General features: G+C 43.0%; 1 protein-coding gene across 1 annotated transcript in view; it reads left to right on the forward strand.

The window, feature by feature from the left end:
• Positions 1-15,664, forward strand: part of LOC145395285 (juvenile hormone esterase-like) — a 52,623-nt gene extending 36,959 nt beyond the window's left edge. Inside the window, exons 5-8 of the mRNA XM_080268964.1 lie at positions 638-717; positions 1,221-1,326; positions 9,788-9,988; positions 15,555-15,664. Coding sequence (XP_080125090.1) covers positions 638-717; positions 1,221-1,326; positions 9,788-9,988; positions 15,555-15,664 — 497 coding nt within the window. The remainder of the gene's footprint in view (positions 1-637; positions 718-1,220; positions 1,327-9,787; positions 9,989-15,554) is intronic.
• Positions 15,665-17,299: the final 1,635 nt, after the last annotated feature.

Consider the following 17,299-nt stretch of genomic DNA (forward strand, 5'->3'; position numbering starts at 1 on the left):
CTTGGTAACTGACAGTAAATCATCGCTCTTGGTAAGAATAATTCAGCCACAAGTGCGTAGAGTCGAGTCCAAACTGAGACTCTAACAGTCCTACATATCCTATTACACATTTCATGGTTTGATCTTTCTTTCTGTCTGTCAGTCAGTTTTTCTTTCTTTCTTTCTTTCTCTCTTTTTCTAATAGTTTCCTGGACCTATTGGGATATAATTTGCTGTTTTTTGCATTTGGTTTACCTACCAGTCCATAGAAAACATCAGGTGTATCAAAATTAGCCTCAATAAGGAATTCACGTGAGAGGAAGCATGGTGTCCTTTGACTGATTAATTGACTGACTACCAGATTTAGGAGGCTCCATTGGAGTTCTTGCTTGTCTATTTGTTTTCCATACATTTTAAAGTTATCTTTTTTAGCACTTATATCTTAAATATCTTACGTGTGCCGTTAGGCATCTTTGAATATAGTTTTTTGCGCAGAATGAAATAATTTTCTCTGATGTGTTTTTGGTATTTTTGTATTGTACTTTCGCTGTGTATGTACAGTTTTTCTTTTCTTCTGTTGTACCTACTGATTAAGAAAGTCAGAATGAACAAATGTCAGGCATTATAGCTGGTGTTCGTTTGGTTCTCTACTCCACAGGGTTTCTGTCCACCGAGGATGACGTTCTTCCCGGCAACCTTGGTTTAAAGGACCAAACGCTGGCTCTCCGTTGGGTCCAGGTACGATGATCATAAAGTTAATCGAGCTTCAGGTTTATATAAGACTACAATTTTGTGCCACCACCTTCACACATATGGTTGCCAGACACTTCATAGCAAAACCAGAGTGAATATAAAAGTGAAAAGTATTACCAGTTACCACCACACAAGGAGGATAATGAATGTAAGAAATATTACCTGACACCACCAAACGAGAGAAAAATGAATGTGATTTATATTACCTGATGATTATACTGGAGTGACTACTAAAGTGAATGTTGTGGATTTTCTATGTATCATTTTTACACTTTTTCTTACGTTAGGTTATTTTTTCTTAGTATCAGGTTAGGTTTGTTTGTTGGTTAGTTAAAAGTTAATCTGCTAGGTTAATCTAGGTGAGAGAGAGAGAAAGAGAGAGAGAGAGAGAGAGAAAGCGAGAGAGAGAGAGGGGGGGGGGGATCATCCTAGGTAAATCAAATATAACACGGTGCAAAAACGGTAAACATAGCGAAACCTACTTCCAGAACAACATCGACAAGTTTGGTGGGGACACAAAACGCGTCACTCTCTTCGGGGAAAGTTCCGGGGGCTTGGCTGTCCACCTGCACGTCCTCTCACCGCATTCCAAAGGTTCGTTCAGGTCGTTCAGATACCATGAAAGGCTTCTATTATGGTTGTACTCTATTTGTCTTAACTTTTTTTATGCAAATAAGAAAGAACCAAAGGCCAGGAGCCCACAAACAATTCCTTCCAAGAAAAAAAAAAAAAAACAATACAAAACTGAGCCATATTCAAGATCTGTTCGAGATGCCTGGACACACTGCGTCTGAAAGACTGGAGATCATAGGAAGTAGGAAATACAGGCAGAGGGAGACAGTTCCAAAGTTGACCCATTGCATAAATGAAGGACTGAGAGTAACGGTTAACTCTTGCATTAGAGAGTTGGACAGAAAAGGGATGAGAGTTTGTTGCTAGATGGGTGCTACGCGCCCATCGTAGAGGTGGAGGGATGCATGCAGACAGTTCAGAGGAGCAGTGACCATGGAAGTAGTGATAAAGAGATAAAGAGGCAACAGTGTCCCATATTTTTCCTTTAGCTGCTTATATCCTTTGGCTCAATGGCAGAAGACAATACTATGGCTCTATAACCTTTCCATACACTCCTTTTTCACTATACTCTTTTTACATTAACTTTGACCAGATTTTTTTTTTTACTTTTTGTAGCCTATTTCACCCTATTTCACCAAGTGCTATGACAGGGGACAACGCCATCGCTCTACATACTTTCCATAACACTTCTTCGTGACTCGCAGCATAATCTAGTGTCAGTCTATTCTTACAACTCAGCATTCAAGATGAAGAGATGGTAATTAATTTTAGGCCAAGCCTTAGTGAAAATGGTATAATATCCTACTCAGGTGCTATCCTCATGCTACAAATCAGTGCTCAAGATGGAGACAGGAATTTTAGGACAAGTTAAAGTGAAAAGAGAAGAGTTGTTATCCCCTTTAGTAGGACCTCTTAATCTATCCACTTGGTCATCCCCTCACTGCACTCCTGAGGTGCATTTGGGTTCAGTGGAAGGCTTTTACCATAGTTATATAATTATATTTTTCCCCTAACCTTGCCCAGAAAAAACCATCTCACCACCTTGAATGCTGAGTTGTAAGAACAGACTGATGCTGGAATATGATGCTAGTCACGAGTAAGTGCTGCGGAGAGGATGTAGAGCAGTAGGAGTATCTGTTCTGACACTGAGCTATGTGAAACAAACTGCCAAAGAAAAAAAAAAAAACTAGACACAGGTTTACATTCTGGACAATTATGTATGATGTGATTGTTTGATTTAAGACAGAGACACTACCATAAAAGACGCCTGGTGGTTTAGTGGGTTTAGTGAGTTACGGCGCATGGACTGGGAGAAGCGTGTATGGGTTCCTTCTGAGGGGTGGTTTGGGTTTATTGCTCGCGTAATGCTACTCAGGGATTAATGAGGCTAGTCACCATTGCCTTAAATGTCGGTGCTGAGTAGCCTAACCCTAGACCTATGCTTCTGTTTATATGGGGAAAACGGGATTGATGATGAGGAGGAGGAGTAAGTAGGAGGGGACGGATGATGATGATGATGACGGTTATGATGATGATGATGATGATGATGGACAATTATGATGATGGTGACGATGATGATGATGCTTTACTTCTCTCTCTTGAACTTCCACTTCTACGTCTTCTCTCGTAATTTTAAAGATTCGTTGAGGTTCATATCTAGGTGGTACGTGAGGCTTCGTAACGGCTTTATCTTACCGATTTATTACGCATATCGCATCATATTCTTTGTTGTGCTATTCTTATCGTTTTAATATAGAGAAAAATTGCATCAGCACATACAACACGATATTAAATTGTAATGTGGAAAAAGAATCGCTAGAGAAGAAGCGTTACGTAATCTCCTAAAGCCACTGGGGTGGTAATCTTAAAGGCCGTGGAGATTCTTAACCCTTCTTCTTGAGCGATTTATTCCTCGCATTAGGCTACACATCAGTATCTTTGTGTGTTATGGATATAAATAAGTCGATAGTAGAGCGATATAAATAGCATGCAAGACTATGTTCAGGTGCAAGATGCTAAATAAATCGCTATGGAGCAGATGTTCAGTAGTCTCCTATCCTACTTAAGATTCGGGCCAGATTCTGAAGCTGGTCTCGTTCTTGACAATGACGCAACACAGAACTTCACGATGTGCTCTCTCTCTCTCTCTCTCTCTCTCTCTCTCTCTCTCTCTCTCTCTCTCTCTCTCTCCAGTATATATATATATATATATATATATATATATATATATATATATATATATATATATACACACAGATAGCTAGATATAAATACTTGTACATGATGTGTGTGTGTTTTTTAAATTCTTGCTTTGTGCTTAATCTCTCTCCACAACAGACATCCAGGTGCACAGTAAATAATTTTCATTAATGTATCCCACTTTTTACCCTTCCCCGCCCCGGAGGGGCTCGGGGACGGGTATTGTTTTCACTCGGTTTGTGTGTCTGTTTGTATGTCTGTCTGTCTGTCTGTCTGTTAACGCGAAAAGCACAGTTCCGATTTTGACTAAAATTACGTGGATGATGAGTCATGACCTTCTGATCACCTGATTAAATTTTGGGCCAAACTGAGCCGAGGCCCAGGCTATAAGTCCAAAAAATGTCTATCTATCTATATACCTAGGCTGCTTCCCCCAAGGAAAGGGAGGTAGCCGAGACAGGACGACTCACTCTCCATTTACTCATCCATTCAAACACATTCATTCGCATCTTAGCCCCAAAGGGGAGAACGGACAGATCCTCACCGCATCACACCGCACAAGGGTCAACTGCGCAATGCAAGCAGTGACATCCACAGCAGGGCCCGACAGCAGAACTGGTTTACCCCTGCCACATCATAACAGACCCATCCCCTTACCCGCACCTGACCTGACTAGCTGATCAGACCAAATGCGGGAGAATATCCCCTCAGGGCTGCGTCATCACTTATTCATTCACAATTTCTCTCCATTTATTTCTGTCACGCACAGCCACTCTTCCTTGCTCAACAGACATCCCTCTCGCATCCCTTCACACTGTCCATCCATCCTATTCGTGGTCTTCCTCTCAGTCTTACACCTCTCACATCAGATCTAGTTATCTTTTTCACCAATCGCTCATTATCCATTCTCTCCATATGCCCAAACCATTGCAACACCCTCTGCTCAACTCTACCAGCCATCTCCCGAACAACTCCAGTTCTCCTTCGCACTTCATCATTTCGCACTCGATCCATACGCGTCACTCCACACATACTCCTCAGACATCTCATCTCCATTACATTCAAACTTTTCCTCTCTGCTACACCCATATTCCATGTTTCAGCCCCATATAACGCAGTCGGTACCACAACACCCTCATACAGCCTTCTCTTTACATCCATTCTAAGCGAACGACATTTAAACACTTTTTTCATTCCTCCCAGCACCTTTCCTACTTCATTAATTCTAAACTTCACTTCTGCATCTATTCTTCCATCCACAGCAACATGTGACCCTAGATATTTAAAACAATCTACCTCCTCAAGCAACTCACCATTCAAAACTATATTCATCCCCCTACCATCTATCAACCTCGTACACTTCATCACTTTACTCTTATTCTCATTTACTTTCAATTTCCTCCTTTCACACACCCTTCCAAACTCCTCTACCAACTGTCTCAATTTCTCCTCTGAATCAGTCACCAATGCAGTATCATCTGCAAACAGCAGTTGCTTCAGATTCCACTCTCCTCCATCAACATTTACCAGACTCAGACCACCTAAAACTCTTGCATTCACCTCCCTTACAACACCATCCATGTAAATATTAAACAACCAAGGCGATATCACACATCCCTGTCGCAGCCCCACTCTCACGGGAAACCAATCACTCACAGCATTTCCCACTCTTACACACGCTCTACTATTTACATAAAAACTTTTCACCCCTTTTAGTAACCTACCATCAAGTCCATACAATCTTAAAACAGTCCACAAAGCCTCCCTATCAATTCTATCATACGCTTTCTCTAAATCCATAAATGCCCAAAACACATCCTTGCCTTTCGCTAAATACTTTTTCACACACTTGTCTCACAGCAAACACCTGATCAACGCATCCCCTCCCTCTCCTAAAGCCACACTGCTCATCACTAATCACTCCCTCTGTACCCTCTCTAACTCTCATAATTAACACTCTACCATACACTTTACCTACAACACTCAACAGACTTATACCCCTAAAGCTAGTACATTCATACTTATCACCCTTGCCTTTATACAACGGGACCACACAAGCACTTGCCCAGTCAATTGGCACCATACCTTTCTCAAAGCACACATTCAATAATCTTACTAACCAGTCAACAATAGTCACTCCACCACCCTTCAGGCATTCCACAGCACACCCATCCATACCTGCAGCTTTCCCTGTTTTCATCTCCTTTACTGCCTTCTCCACTTCCTCCTTCGTGATCAAAGAATCATTCAACTCTCCCAACACATTTATTCCTTGCACCCTTCTATCTGCCACAATCTCAGCCACGTTTTCCTCCTCTACATTTAACAATCTTTCAAAATACTCTGCCCATCTCTTCCTTACTGCATCCATCTCAATTAACATCCCTCCATCCTCTGCTTTTACTCGTTCTTCCTTCCCAGACTCTCCCTTTCGCACCCTTTTCACCTCCTTCCAAAACATTTTCTTATTCTGTTGAAAATTCTCTGTCAGCCGCCTACCCCACCTCTCATCTGCTGCCACTTTAGCATCACGCACAGCCCTTCTCGCTCTATTCCTCTTTTCCTTATACCTTTCATATGACATCTCATCCTTCCTCTGCAGCCACACTTCATATGCACGTCTCTTCTCAGCCACAGCCATACTTACTTCCTCGCACCACCATTCACTTCCTTTTCTTACACCACCACCCACACGTCTCACACCACACACCTCTTCTGCATGCTCCACCACAGCACTCTTAAACAACTGCCATTCCTCCTCCACACTGCCATTTTCCCGATCTTTCACTGCGTTCCACTCATCTTTCAATTTCTCCTGATACTCTATCTTTTTTCTCTCTTTTATCCAACTCACTCACTTTCAAAACCTCCCTGCCACACCTAACCCTCCTAGCTCTCACCCATCTCTTACCTACTCTTAACTTTCCCTCCACCAGGTAGTGGTCAGACATACCTCCACCCTCCCCTCTCAGAACTCTCACATCCAACAATCTTCCTATTACATTCCTAGACACAACCACATAGTCCATCAAGGCTCTATCAACACCCCTTCCACCCTCCTGTCTCACCCATGTATACTTATAAATATCTTTCTTCTCAAACAGCGTATTCCCAATCACCATCTCTCGCTCAACACACATCGCTATCATTCGTTCCCCATTTTCATTTCTTCCAGGCACACCATGCATACCAACTACGCCTTCAACTGCTACATTTCCCACTCTAGCATTCAGATCTCCCATCATTACCACATTCACATTCGCTCCAAAACTCTGCAGACACTCATCAACATCATTCCAGAAAGACTCCCTCTCTTGTTCATCCCTTTCACTACCAGGCCCATATGCACTCACAAACACCCACAACTCACGTTCAAATTTCGCTTTCACCCACATCAGTCTCGATGACACCTCCTTCCATTCAATCACACACTGCTGCACTTCCGGACTCACTAACAAGGCCACACCTTCTCTTGCCCTTCCTCTATCAACACCTGACAATCTTCCATTCACACTTCCAAACATATATTCCCCCTTCCCTTTCATCTTCGTTTCACTCAAAGCTAACACATCCAACTTTCTTCTCACAAACATTCTCCCAATCTCCTCCCTTTTAGCCTCAATCGTACTACATCCACGCACATTCATAGACCCAATCTTCAGGGTACGGGGATAACTCCATCCCCCGTCCCTTTCTCTGGCCTGTCTCTTTTTAGGAACTAAAAAAACAGAGGAGGGGGTCCCTAGTCCCCTCACCCCGCCCCTTTTAGTCGCCTTTTACGACACGCAGGGAATACGGTGGCAGTATTCTTCCTAACACAACCCGGCCGCAGAGTAGTAGCACCACCCCATAGTGCGGCCAGGTTGTGTCCCCCCCGCCACAAATCTGCATCCTATAACATACCTCATTACATCAGGCGGGTCACCCCCCAGTTAGCTGTAGGAGGGTCAGTGTCAGGTGGGTAGGGCTTAAAATATCACATTGGCCTAAAATTTCAAATGGGCCTAAAATCGTTAATTTTCACCAAATTTACTGCAAGTTTGATTTGTGACATCTTTGACTAGATAAGAAGAAAGTGGATGAAGAGTTTGGGAGGAATCTGAGTGTGAAATGGAGAGAGAGTAAGAAATTGTTTTGGAAGGAGGTAAAGAAAGTAAGGCAATTTGAAAGAGGAAATAGTAGGGGAGTGAAAGATAAGAAAAATAGATTGTTGGTGGAGAAGAGAGAGAAACTGAGGAGATGGAAGGAACACTTTCTGGATTTGTTAAATGTAGAGAGTGAGAGCAGTGCAAGTGTAAGTGGTTGGAGATTGGCTGGGAGAAGAAAAGATGAAAGAAGGGAGGAAGAAATCAGTAGGGCGGAAGTAGTGGAAGCAATGAAGAAGATGAAGATGGGAAAGGCCCCAGGAATTAATGCAGTGTGTGGTGAAATGCTGAAGTATGGGGGTGAGATTGTAGTGGAGTAGATATGGAAGTTGTGTAGATTGGCTTGGGAAGAGGGAAGGGTTCCAGAGGACTGCAAATCAGGTATAATTGTTCCTTTATACAAAGGAAAAGGGGAGAGAGAAGTATATATGTGGTAACCATAGGGATATTTGCCTTCTTAGTGTGACTGGAATAATATATGGTAGAATACTCATTGATGGGGTTAGGCATATAACAGAGGAGTTAGTTGGAGAAGAACAGGGGGGATTTAGGAAGGAAAGACGGTGTGTAGATCAGATATTTGTTCTAAGATGTTTAGTGAAGACGTATCTAGAGAAGGGAAAGAAAATGTATGCTGCCTTCATGGACTTGGATAAAGCATATGACAGAGTAGATAGACAAAGTATGCAGAAGGTATTAAGAATATATGTAGTGGAGGGGATAATGTTGAGTGCTGTGAAGAGTATGTACGAATGAGCCAGGGCTACGGTGCGAGTGGATGGTATGCTGAGTGAGTTCTTCGATCTTACAGTGGGACTGAAACAGGGATGTTTGATGTCTCCATGGTTGTTTAATATATACATGGATGGGGTTGTAAAGGAGGTGCAACGTAGGGCAGTGGATGTGGGGGTGGCTTTAATGAATGAGGGTGAGATTTGGAAGATTCCGGTGTTGCTGTTTGCCGATGATACAGTATTGTTAGGTGAAGATGAACGGGAGTTGCAAGGTTTGGCGAATGAATTTGGGAAAGTGTGTAGGAAGTTGAATCTGAAAGTTAATGTAAACAAAAGTAAAGTTATGGTGTTTGAGAGGAATGATGTCACAGAATGCACAGTGAGGTTGGATGATGAGGATATGGAGAATGTGAGTGCATTCAAGTACTTGGGTAGTGTGATGAGTAAGGATGGAACTTTTGGGGATGAAATTCTTGAAAGGGTACAGCAGGGAAGGAAAGTTCTTGGTTCACTGAAAGCAGTGACGAGAAATAGAGAGGTGAGTATGGAAGTTAAGAAGTCACTGCATGATAGTATTGTGATCCTTACCCTGACGTATGGAAGCGTGGAATGGACCTTGCTAGAGGGGAACAAGTCAAGAGTGAGAGCAGTGGAAATGAGTTACTTAAGAGGAGCATGTGGAATGTCATGTAGGGACAGGCTGGAGAATGAAGAAGTGAAGGAACGTTGAGGGGTGGATGTGGATGTGACTGAGAAGATTATTAGAAATATACTGAGGTGGTTTGAACATGTTGAGAGAATAGAGAATGAAAGACTGACTAAGAGGGTGTATGTAGGTGAGGTGGAGGGAGGGAGAGGGAGGGAAAGACCGAGGATGAGATGGAGGGATAGAGTTGAGAGGTATATGAGGGAGGGGGGAGTGAGTTGGGGGAGGATATGCAAATGGTGGGTGACAAAGCGACTTGGAGGCGTTTCGTCTGCGGCCATCCTTTGCGGGATTAGGGCGTCGGACTATAGATAGATAGTTTGTGCGTCAGCACTAAAATGACTGCCGGGGACGGGTTTGCTGTGCCTTGGCAGCGCTTCTTGTTAACGTAGGTTTCCTCGGCATTTTATGGTATCCTTTTGAGGCTTAAACGTACTGCTGCCATTTTTATCGATGTCTTCATATATTTTTACCATAATGAAAAATACTGATGTTAATAATGATGATGATGTTGATATGATGATGATATGATGATGATAATAATATGTAGATGATAATAAAATCTGTCAACATCATGCCTTATTATAAGAAGTGTCTAATTCGGTAATCACATAACTTCTTTTAACGTGCATGAAACTTTTCTTGACAGTGTGCAGTCAAGCTCTAACAACCTTTTTCTAAGACAATTATGTGCACAGGGCTATTCCACCGAGCCATACTGCAGTCGGGGACAGCGCTGAGTCCTTGGGCATATGCAGAAGACCACAGAGAGCTGGCTTTCAAACTGGGTGATCTCGTCAACTGCTCAAGCTGCAACAGTTCAGAGTTGATCCACTGCATTAGCCAAGTTCCATACCCTGACCTGGCGAAAGTTTTGCCTAATATAACAGTGAGTAATGGTGTGTGTGTGTGTGTGTGTGTGTGTGTGTGTGTGTGTGTGTGTGTGTGTGTGTGTGTGTGTGTGTGTGTGCGCGCGAATAAAATCGACGTGGTAGCAGCAAATCGTATTTCTGATTTGATTCTTATAATATGATATCGTATTTTTCACTATTCCTACCTTAGTCCGATGCCGTAATTCTCATTGTATTCTTGCTGTATTCCGATGTCGTTTCTCACTGAATTCTTGCCATATTCCCTTGCCGTATTTCTCATTGTATTCTTGCTATAATCCGATGTCGTGTTTCTTATTGTATTCGTGCTATATTCTGGTAGGTGGGTGCGCTCACCATCCACTCACTCTATGTAATGCTGCTCTCGGTTGTCTGCCCTTTCCTCTCCTCCCTCCTTTCCTTCCTTCCTCTTCTGTCTTTCTTTACTTCATTCTTTCCTCGTCCTTCTGCCTACGTTGACTTTACACTCCCTCTTTTGTCTTTTTTTCCTGTTCCTTCTGCCTATGGGTGACTCTACACTGGTGTGACAAGCAGAAGGGTTTCCTGTACACCAGGAAACCATTTACAACGCTGGGTGGTAACCATATAACCAAATTATGGAGCGTTGTGGTTTAGTTGGTAATTGAGGTGCTCCAATCGGAATGAGCCGGTGAAGGTTTATATCCAAGAGATGGGTGGGGTTATTGCTTACGTAATGCCACTCAGGGATGAGTGAGGCTGGTCACTCTCATCTTAAATGTCAGGACCAACTTGCCTAGCCCCGGGCTTCTACGCTCCTCATGGGGCAATGTAGGACTGGTTGATTGATAGATTCTTGCTATAGGCCTATGCCGTTGCTGTATTTCTCATTGTATTCTTGCTATATTCTGAAGTCGTGTTTCTCATTGTATTCTTGCTATATTCCGATGTCGTGTTTCTCATTGTATTCTTGCTATATTCCGATGTCGTGTTTCTCACTGTATTATGGGATCGGATACTCATGTTTGCGATCGAATCCCGGTCCCTTAGATATGATTTTACAGGAAGAGCTAGACAAGGGAAAAATTTACACTCTTTGCTAATCTTTCTGCAGAAAACAGTTATAACCTGTCCCAATTTTCGTCTTGTAACTAAGATTTACTTACGAAGCTACAACAGAAGACAGAGGAAGATTCGACCGCCTCCTTGTCTGTCCTGCATATCAGAACCACAGTTACGACAGGGAATTGATTGTGTGTTTGTATCCCGACACTGGCTTTTATTTGACTTCTCTTGTACCAACAGAAATTAAAAAAAGAGGGGGCTACATTTTTTTTTTATGTGAGGAAGAAGGAACCAAAGGCCATGAGCCCGCAAAACTGTTCCTTCCAAGAGAAAAACAAAATACAAGAGAGAGCCAAATTCAAGATCCATTCATTTTGAGATGCCTGGACACACTGCGTTTGAAAGACTGGAGATCATAGGAAGCAGGAAATACAGACAAAGGGAGACAGTTCCAGAGTTGACCTGTTGCATAAATGAAGGACTGGGAGTAACGGTTAACTCTTGCATTAGAGAGTTGGACAGAAAAGGGGTGAGAGTTTGCTGCTAGACGGGTGCTACGCGCCCGTCATAGAAGTGGAGGAATGCATGCAGACAGTTCAGAGGAACAGTGACCATTGAAGTAGCGATAGAAAAGAGATAAAGATGCAACACTTCGGCGAAGAGAAAGAGGTTGAAGGGAGTCAGTAAGAGGGGGAGAGTTAATGAGACGAAAAGCCTTTGACTCCACCCTATTGAGAAGAGCTGTATGTGGGGAGCCTCCCCACACATGAGAGTTGTACTCCACACAGGGGCGGATAAAACCCCTGTATAGAGTCAACAATTATTGTGCAGGGGCAAAGAAGGAACGGAGTCGGCTTAGCACACCCAATCGCTTGGAAGCAGATTTTACAAGAGATGTAATACGATCTTTCCAAGACAAGTCCAGAGCAAATAAAAACCCCAAGCATGTTCAAGGATGATGCAGGTGTAAGTTGAGTATTATTAAACATAAGTGGGTATACCTGTGGAAGATTTTGTCGGGTTGATAGGTGCAAAAACTGAGTCTTTGATGCATTAAAAACAACCAGATTATTTTTACCCCAGTCAGAGATACAAGCCAAGTCAGACATTAGGTGTGCCATAGCCTCATCCCTTGCCTGTTGAAGTAACTGCTGAGATGGACGTTGTGGGAATCGAATGGAAAGGTGAAGGGTGGAGTCATCAGTGTATGAGTGGATAGGGTTAGATGTACAGCTTAGAAGGTCATTGATGAATAAAAGGAAGAGAGTTGGTGATAGGACATAGCCCTGTGCTAGAGATGAAGGCACAGAAAGAAGGATAGAAACCGTAAGAGGGGAGTTTGGAAATTAAAGATTTATGCTAGACTCGATCGAAAGCCTTTGAAATGTCAAGTGCAATGGCAAAGCTTTCGCCAAAGTCCCGAAAGGAGGATGACCAGGAGTCTGAAAGGTAGGTGGGAAGATCGCCTGTGAAACGTCCCTGACGGAACCCATACTGACGATCAGAAAGAAGGTTGTGATAGGAAAGATGCTTTAAAATTTTTTTGTTAAGAATAGACTCAAAAACTTTTGAGATACAGGATGTTAAAGCAATTGGGCATAGTTAGAGGGTTGGGAATGGTCACCCTTCTTTGGGAATGGCTGATTGAGAGCAAACTTCCAGCAAGAAGGAAAGGTACAAGTTGACAGACAAAGGCAAAAGAGTTTGCCTAGGCAGGGTGTAAGCACAGAAGCACAGTTCTTGAGAACAACAGGAGGGACTCCATCAGGCCCATATGCCTTATTAGTACTGAGGCCAGCAATGGCAGAAAATACATCAGCTGAAGAAATTTCAATGCTAGCCATGAGGAAGTCAGAGGGGGGAAGTGATGGAGGAACAGCACCGGAATCGTCTAAGGTGGAATTGGAGGAGAAAGTCTGAGTGAAGAGATCTGCTTTATCAGTAGAAGAAATAGCTACAGAGGCATCAGAGTAGAAAAGAGGAGGGAAGGAAGATGAGGTCAAGTTGTTAGAAAGGTTTTTGGTAAGGTGGCAGAAAGAGCGGGAAGAGTTCGAGTTGGAGAGTTGAAAGCATTTTGTATGGATGAAATTATTTTTAGCAGAGCGAAGAACAGATTTAGCACGATTCCGGGCGGAAATGTATAAAAGATGTGATTCAGGGGTGGGTTGGCTCCGGTACCTTTTATAGGCCCTCTCCTTGTTGCGGACAGCTTTAGAACAAGCGTGACTAAACCAAGGCTTTCTTGTGTTAGTCAAAGGATATGAGAAAGGAATGTATGCTTCCATGCCCGAGAGAATAACCTCCGTAATGCGCAAGGCACACCCAGATGGCTCCCGGCCATCGGAAAGTTTCTCCAAAGCAGAATAAACTTGACTGGAGGGGCAGGAAGATAATAAGAATGACGTCATCAGTTTTAATAAGTTAACAGCTTTGTCCAGTACCATAGAGATACGGGGCAAATATAAGTGTAATAACATTATGTTCAGCACTTTCGTAAGAGATGTATACAGGGTGGTCGGTCAGCTGCACCCTCCTGTCTTGTGTGTTGCAGGGACAGCTCAGTCTTCTGGTGTGAGAAGGACATAGATTTAGGCTAATTCATAAAATTACTAATCAACCATATAATCAAAGAACACAAACAGGTAGACATGATAAACAATTGTAGGAAGTGGTTTGTCCAAAGAGAAACTGAACTTTTTTAATAGTGCATCAACATGCCGGCATAGCGTGATTGCGTTGGGAGTGCTGTGTAGCGGCGAATTTGAGCTTTGTCTAACACCAGCAATATTATCCCATGTCTTTTAATCCGTCACCTCCCGAGGTTTTCCGCACCTCCGACATCCCCCAGTCCCGAGGTATTTTCAAATTTTTTTTTTTTGGCTAAAACCTTCGCTTTTGGTGAGAAACATTGAAAATTCATAGAGAAATCGCTCACCTGAGGTTTAAAATACCCAATCCAGGTAGGAGTTCCTCCTTACCTGACTGGGTTTTCTAACATGCTGGCACCAAAGAAATCGAGTTCTATGGGAGGGTAACTATTTTATCCACTCATAAACGATATTTATTTATTTACTTGGTACGAATGTATATGTAGTATGAGAGTATATTGGTTTTCAAGCAGTAATAAAGGCATTATAAGCATTGTTTCACTCACAAACTAATCACCATACCTGACCTTTTTTTGCCACATTACCTGATCATTATTTCTGGCTGTTTCTTCTTCTAATGCTATGTAAACATTGTCCTCCACATTGTCATCGATTGAGGAATCACTCTGGCCCTGAATATCTTTACTAGCCAGGTCACTGGTAACAGGTCCTTTGCCAAGACAATGGCATGAGGGGGGGAGGGTGGAGGTTATGCGGTGTAAGGCATTGTCCCTGCTTGGCATCTTGTAGAGGAATAGAGGAAGGTGTCCCGTTTATACATACCAAAAATCACTCGCGAAAATTGAAAACTGTGCAAATTAGGGACCTTGCAATTGCACGACGTACTGGTACGTCGCCAGGACTGGCAAATGCAGATCGTTGCAATGTACCCATACATCAACGGGACGGGGCGGGTTAATCTTCGAGTCACACGAACTTGAGTGAACATTCATTTAGTGCACTTGGCGAATTTTCTTGTCACTTCTATCGTCAGAAATCTGTGATCTTTAAGGGTAGATTTCAACTTCCGGGGAGGAGGGGGAATCGCAGGGGCCAAATCCTGATACAGTGGTACGGCCGCTGGGGGACAATAGTCGTCTCGTCCTTCCCCCAAAAGCCACAATTAAACAGAGATGCTTGAGCAGATGCGTTGTCATTGTGTAGCGTTCATGTTTTGTTTGTCCATGCACACCTCAGACCTCTTGCTTTGCACCGCCTTCCTCAAATGCTTTAGGATGTCCAAGTAAAACTGTATTGACTGTCTGATTAGGTGAAACAAATTAATGATGAACGACGACCTTCTAGTAAAAAAGATGATCATCACCTTCACATTTGAGCAAGTCAGACATTTTTAATATTTATTTATTATTATTATTATTATTTTTTTTTTTGGGGGGGGCGGTGACAGCATTTCAACCCACTGCAATGACTGCCTTCTTGTTTCAACATTGTAGCCGTACACCCACGTTTCGTTACCTGTTATAACATTTTTCAGAACGTTTTCATCACCATTTGAACAATCAAACAGCACCTGACTGACTGTGACACATTTCTCTTTTTACTCATCTGTTAGCAGACGCAGCACAAATTTTGTGGCAGCACAATGCACCTTCACTTTTTCAGTTAAAATCCTGTGGCATGAACTTTTATAGATGCTTACTACGTCAGAAACTTCACGGCATTCAGGTGACGATTTTCATGGATCACAGCATGGACTTTCTCAACGTGACCATCGTCTCTTGATATGGAAGGCTGTCTAGATTTGAGATAATCTTCTGTGGATGTTCTTCCCGATTTGAACTGCTGGAACCACTTGTGACACTGAGTTTGGATCAAACAGTCCTCCCAATATGCCTGTTGTAACATTTGTAAAGTCCTTAAAAGTTTTTCCCTGTCTGAAACAGAATTTTCAGCAAACATGGCTCTCTTCAAAATCCTTGATTGTCCAAATTACAACAAATTGCCAAGTGCACTAAGCACACGTTTACCCAAGCGCATGTACCCTGATGCCTAAGTGACATGACGTGTTGCGGCTAGTGATAGACTAACACCCATAGTCCTGAAACTGAGGGAAGGGGTTACCCTTCCCACACCCTTGTGGATTGGAAGCTCACACCTTCAAAGTAAGTGGTAGTTTTGCAAGCGTGAGAGTGGACCACTTCGTGTGGGAAGGTATGGCAACAGTTGGTAACACTGATTAATTTTAAATTTTCAAATCTTATAAAAATAAAGAAAAATATGACAGTTTCTAAGATTCACATACAATATAATCTCTTACCTCTTTTCTTACCTCTTTTATTATTAAAGACTGGCAATTGTTTTTGAATACTTTGTATAACAGTATGCATACTGGCTTTGGAGAACCTATACTGTAAGAAAAATCCGGTGTCAGACAAAGCTTCAAAGGTCTTCGAGCGGTCAGTAATAAGACCTCCAGCACACGGGCCACTCTTCTGTGGACAGTGGCTGCCACTTTTTCTTGGGAAGAAATAAAACGCACGTGTTTCTATGGAAGCCCGCACACAAGCCAATTTTCAGTGGCAGCCACAAAAAAATGGTAATCGGGTCCATTTTACCCGCCATGCCACGGTGGCTCGCCACTGGCGACCGATGATGGATACCGTTAATTCAAATGGCTTTCCGCACACGGGCCACTTTGCGGTGGCACTGGCGGACGGACTAGCATTGTTGATGGTCTATTCCCTACCCAAGGTCATGTGTCTACCCCAGGTCCTCTCCCTAACCAAAGACATCTTCCTTCCCAAGGTTACATACGTACACAAGATCTATCTATCTATCTATTGCCAGAAGCCTTAATCCTGTAAGGGATGGCCACAAACAAATCTCCTCCATGTCGTCCTGTCCCTCGCTATTTCACTGCCCTGCTCCTAGGTCACACACCCCTCTCTCATACACCTCTCCATTCCATCCCTCCATCTCATCCTTGGCCTCCCCCTCCCTCTCCCTCCTTCCACCTCACTCACATACACTCTTCTCATCAATCTCTCACTCTCCATCCTCTCCACATGGCCAAACCACCTCAGAGTGTTTCACCTAACGTTTCCTATCACATCCACATCCACAACACAACGCTCCTTCACTTTCTCATTTGTCAGTCTGTCTCTCCATGTGACTCCACAGGCCCCTCTCAGATAACTCATTTCCTCTGCTCTCACTCTTGACTTCTGTCTCTCCACAAGGTCCAAGCTTCACTTCCATACATTAAAGTTAGTATCACAGTATTGTCATGTAGTAACTTTTTGACTTCCATGCTCACTTCCCTGTTCCTTATCACTGCTTTCAAGGAACCAGCAATCTTTCTTCCTTGTTGTACCCTTTCAGACACATCACCCTCTAAATTTCTATCCTTACTTATCACACTACCCAAGTACTTAAACACACTTACATTTTCCATTTCCTCCTCATCCAGCCTCATTCATTCACTGACTTCACTTCTCTCGAAAACCATAACTTTACTCTTCCCAACATTCACCTTTGGATTCCTTTTCTTACAACCTCAAACAAACTCATCTACTAAGCCTTGCAGCTACCCTACGTCTTCACTTAACAACAAAGTATCATCTGCAAACAACAGTACAAGGAGTTTCCAAACACCACCCTTTCTCATTAGGGCTACTTCAACATCCAC

Source organism: Coenobita brevimanus, chromosome 30 (assembly GCF_032717465.1).
Source record: "Coenobita brevimanus isolate Jiangsu-jjx chromosome 30, ASM3271746v2, whole genome shotgun sequence".
NCBI classification, from domain to species: Eukaryota; Metazoa; Arthropoda; class Malacostraca; order Decapoda; family Coenobitidae; genus Coenobita; species Coenobita brevimanus.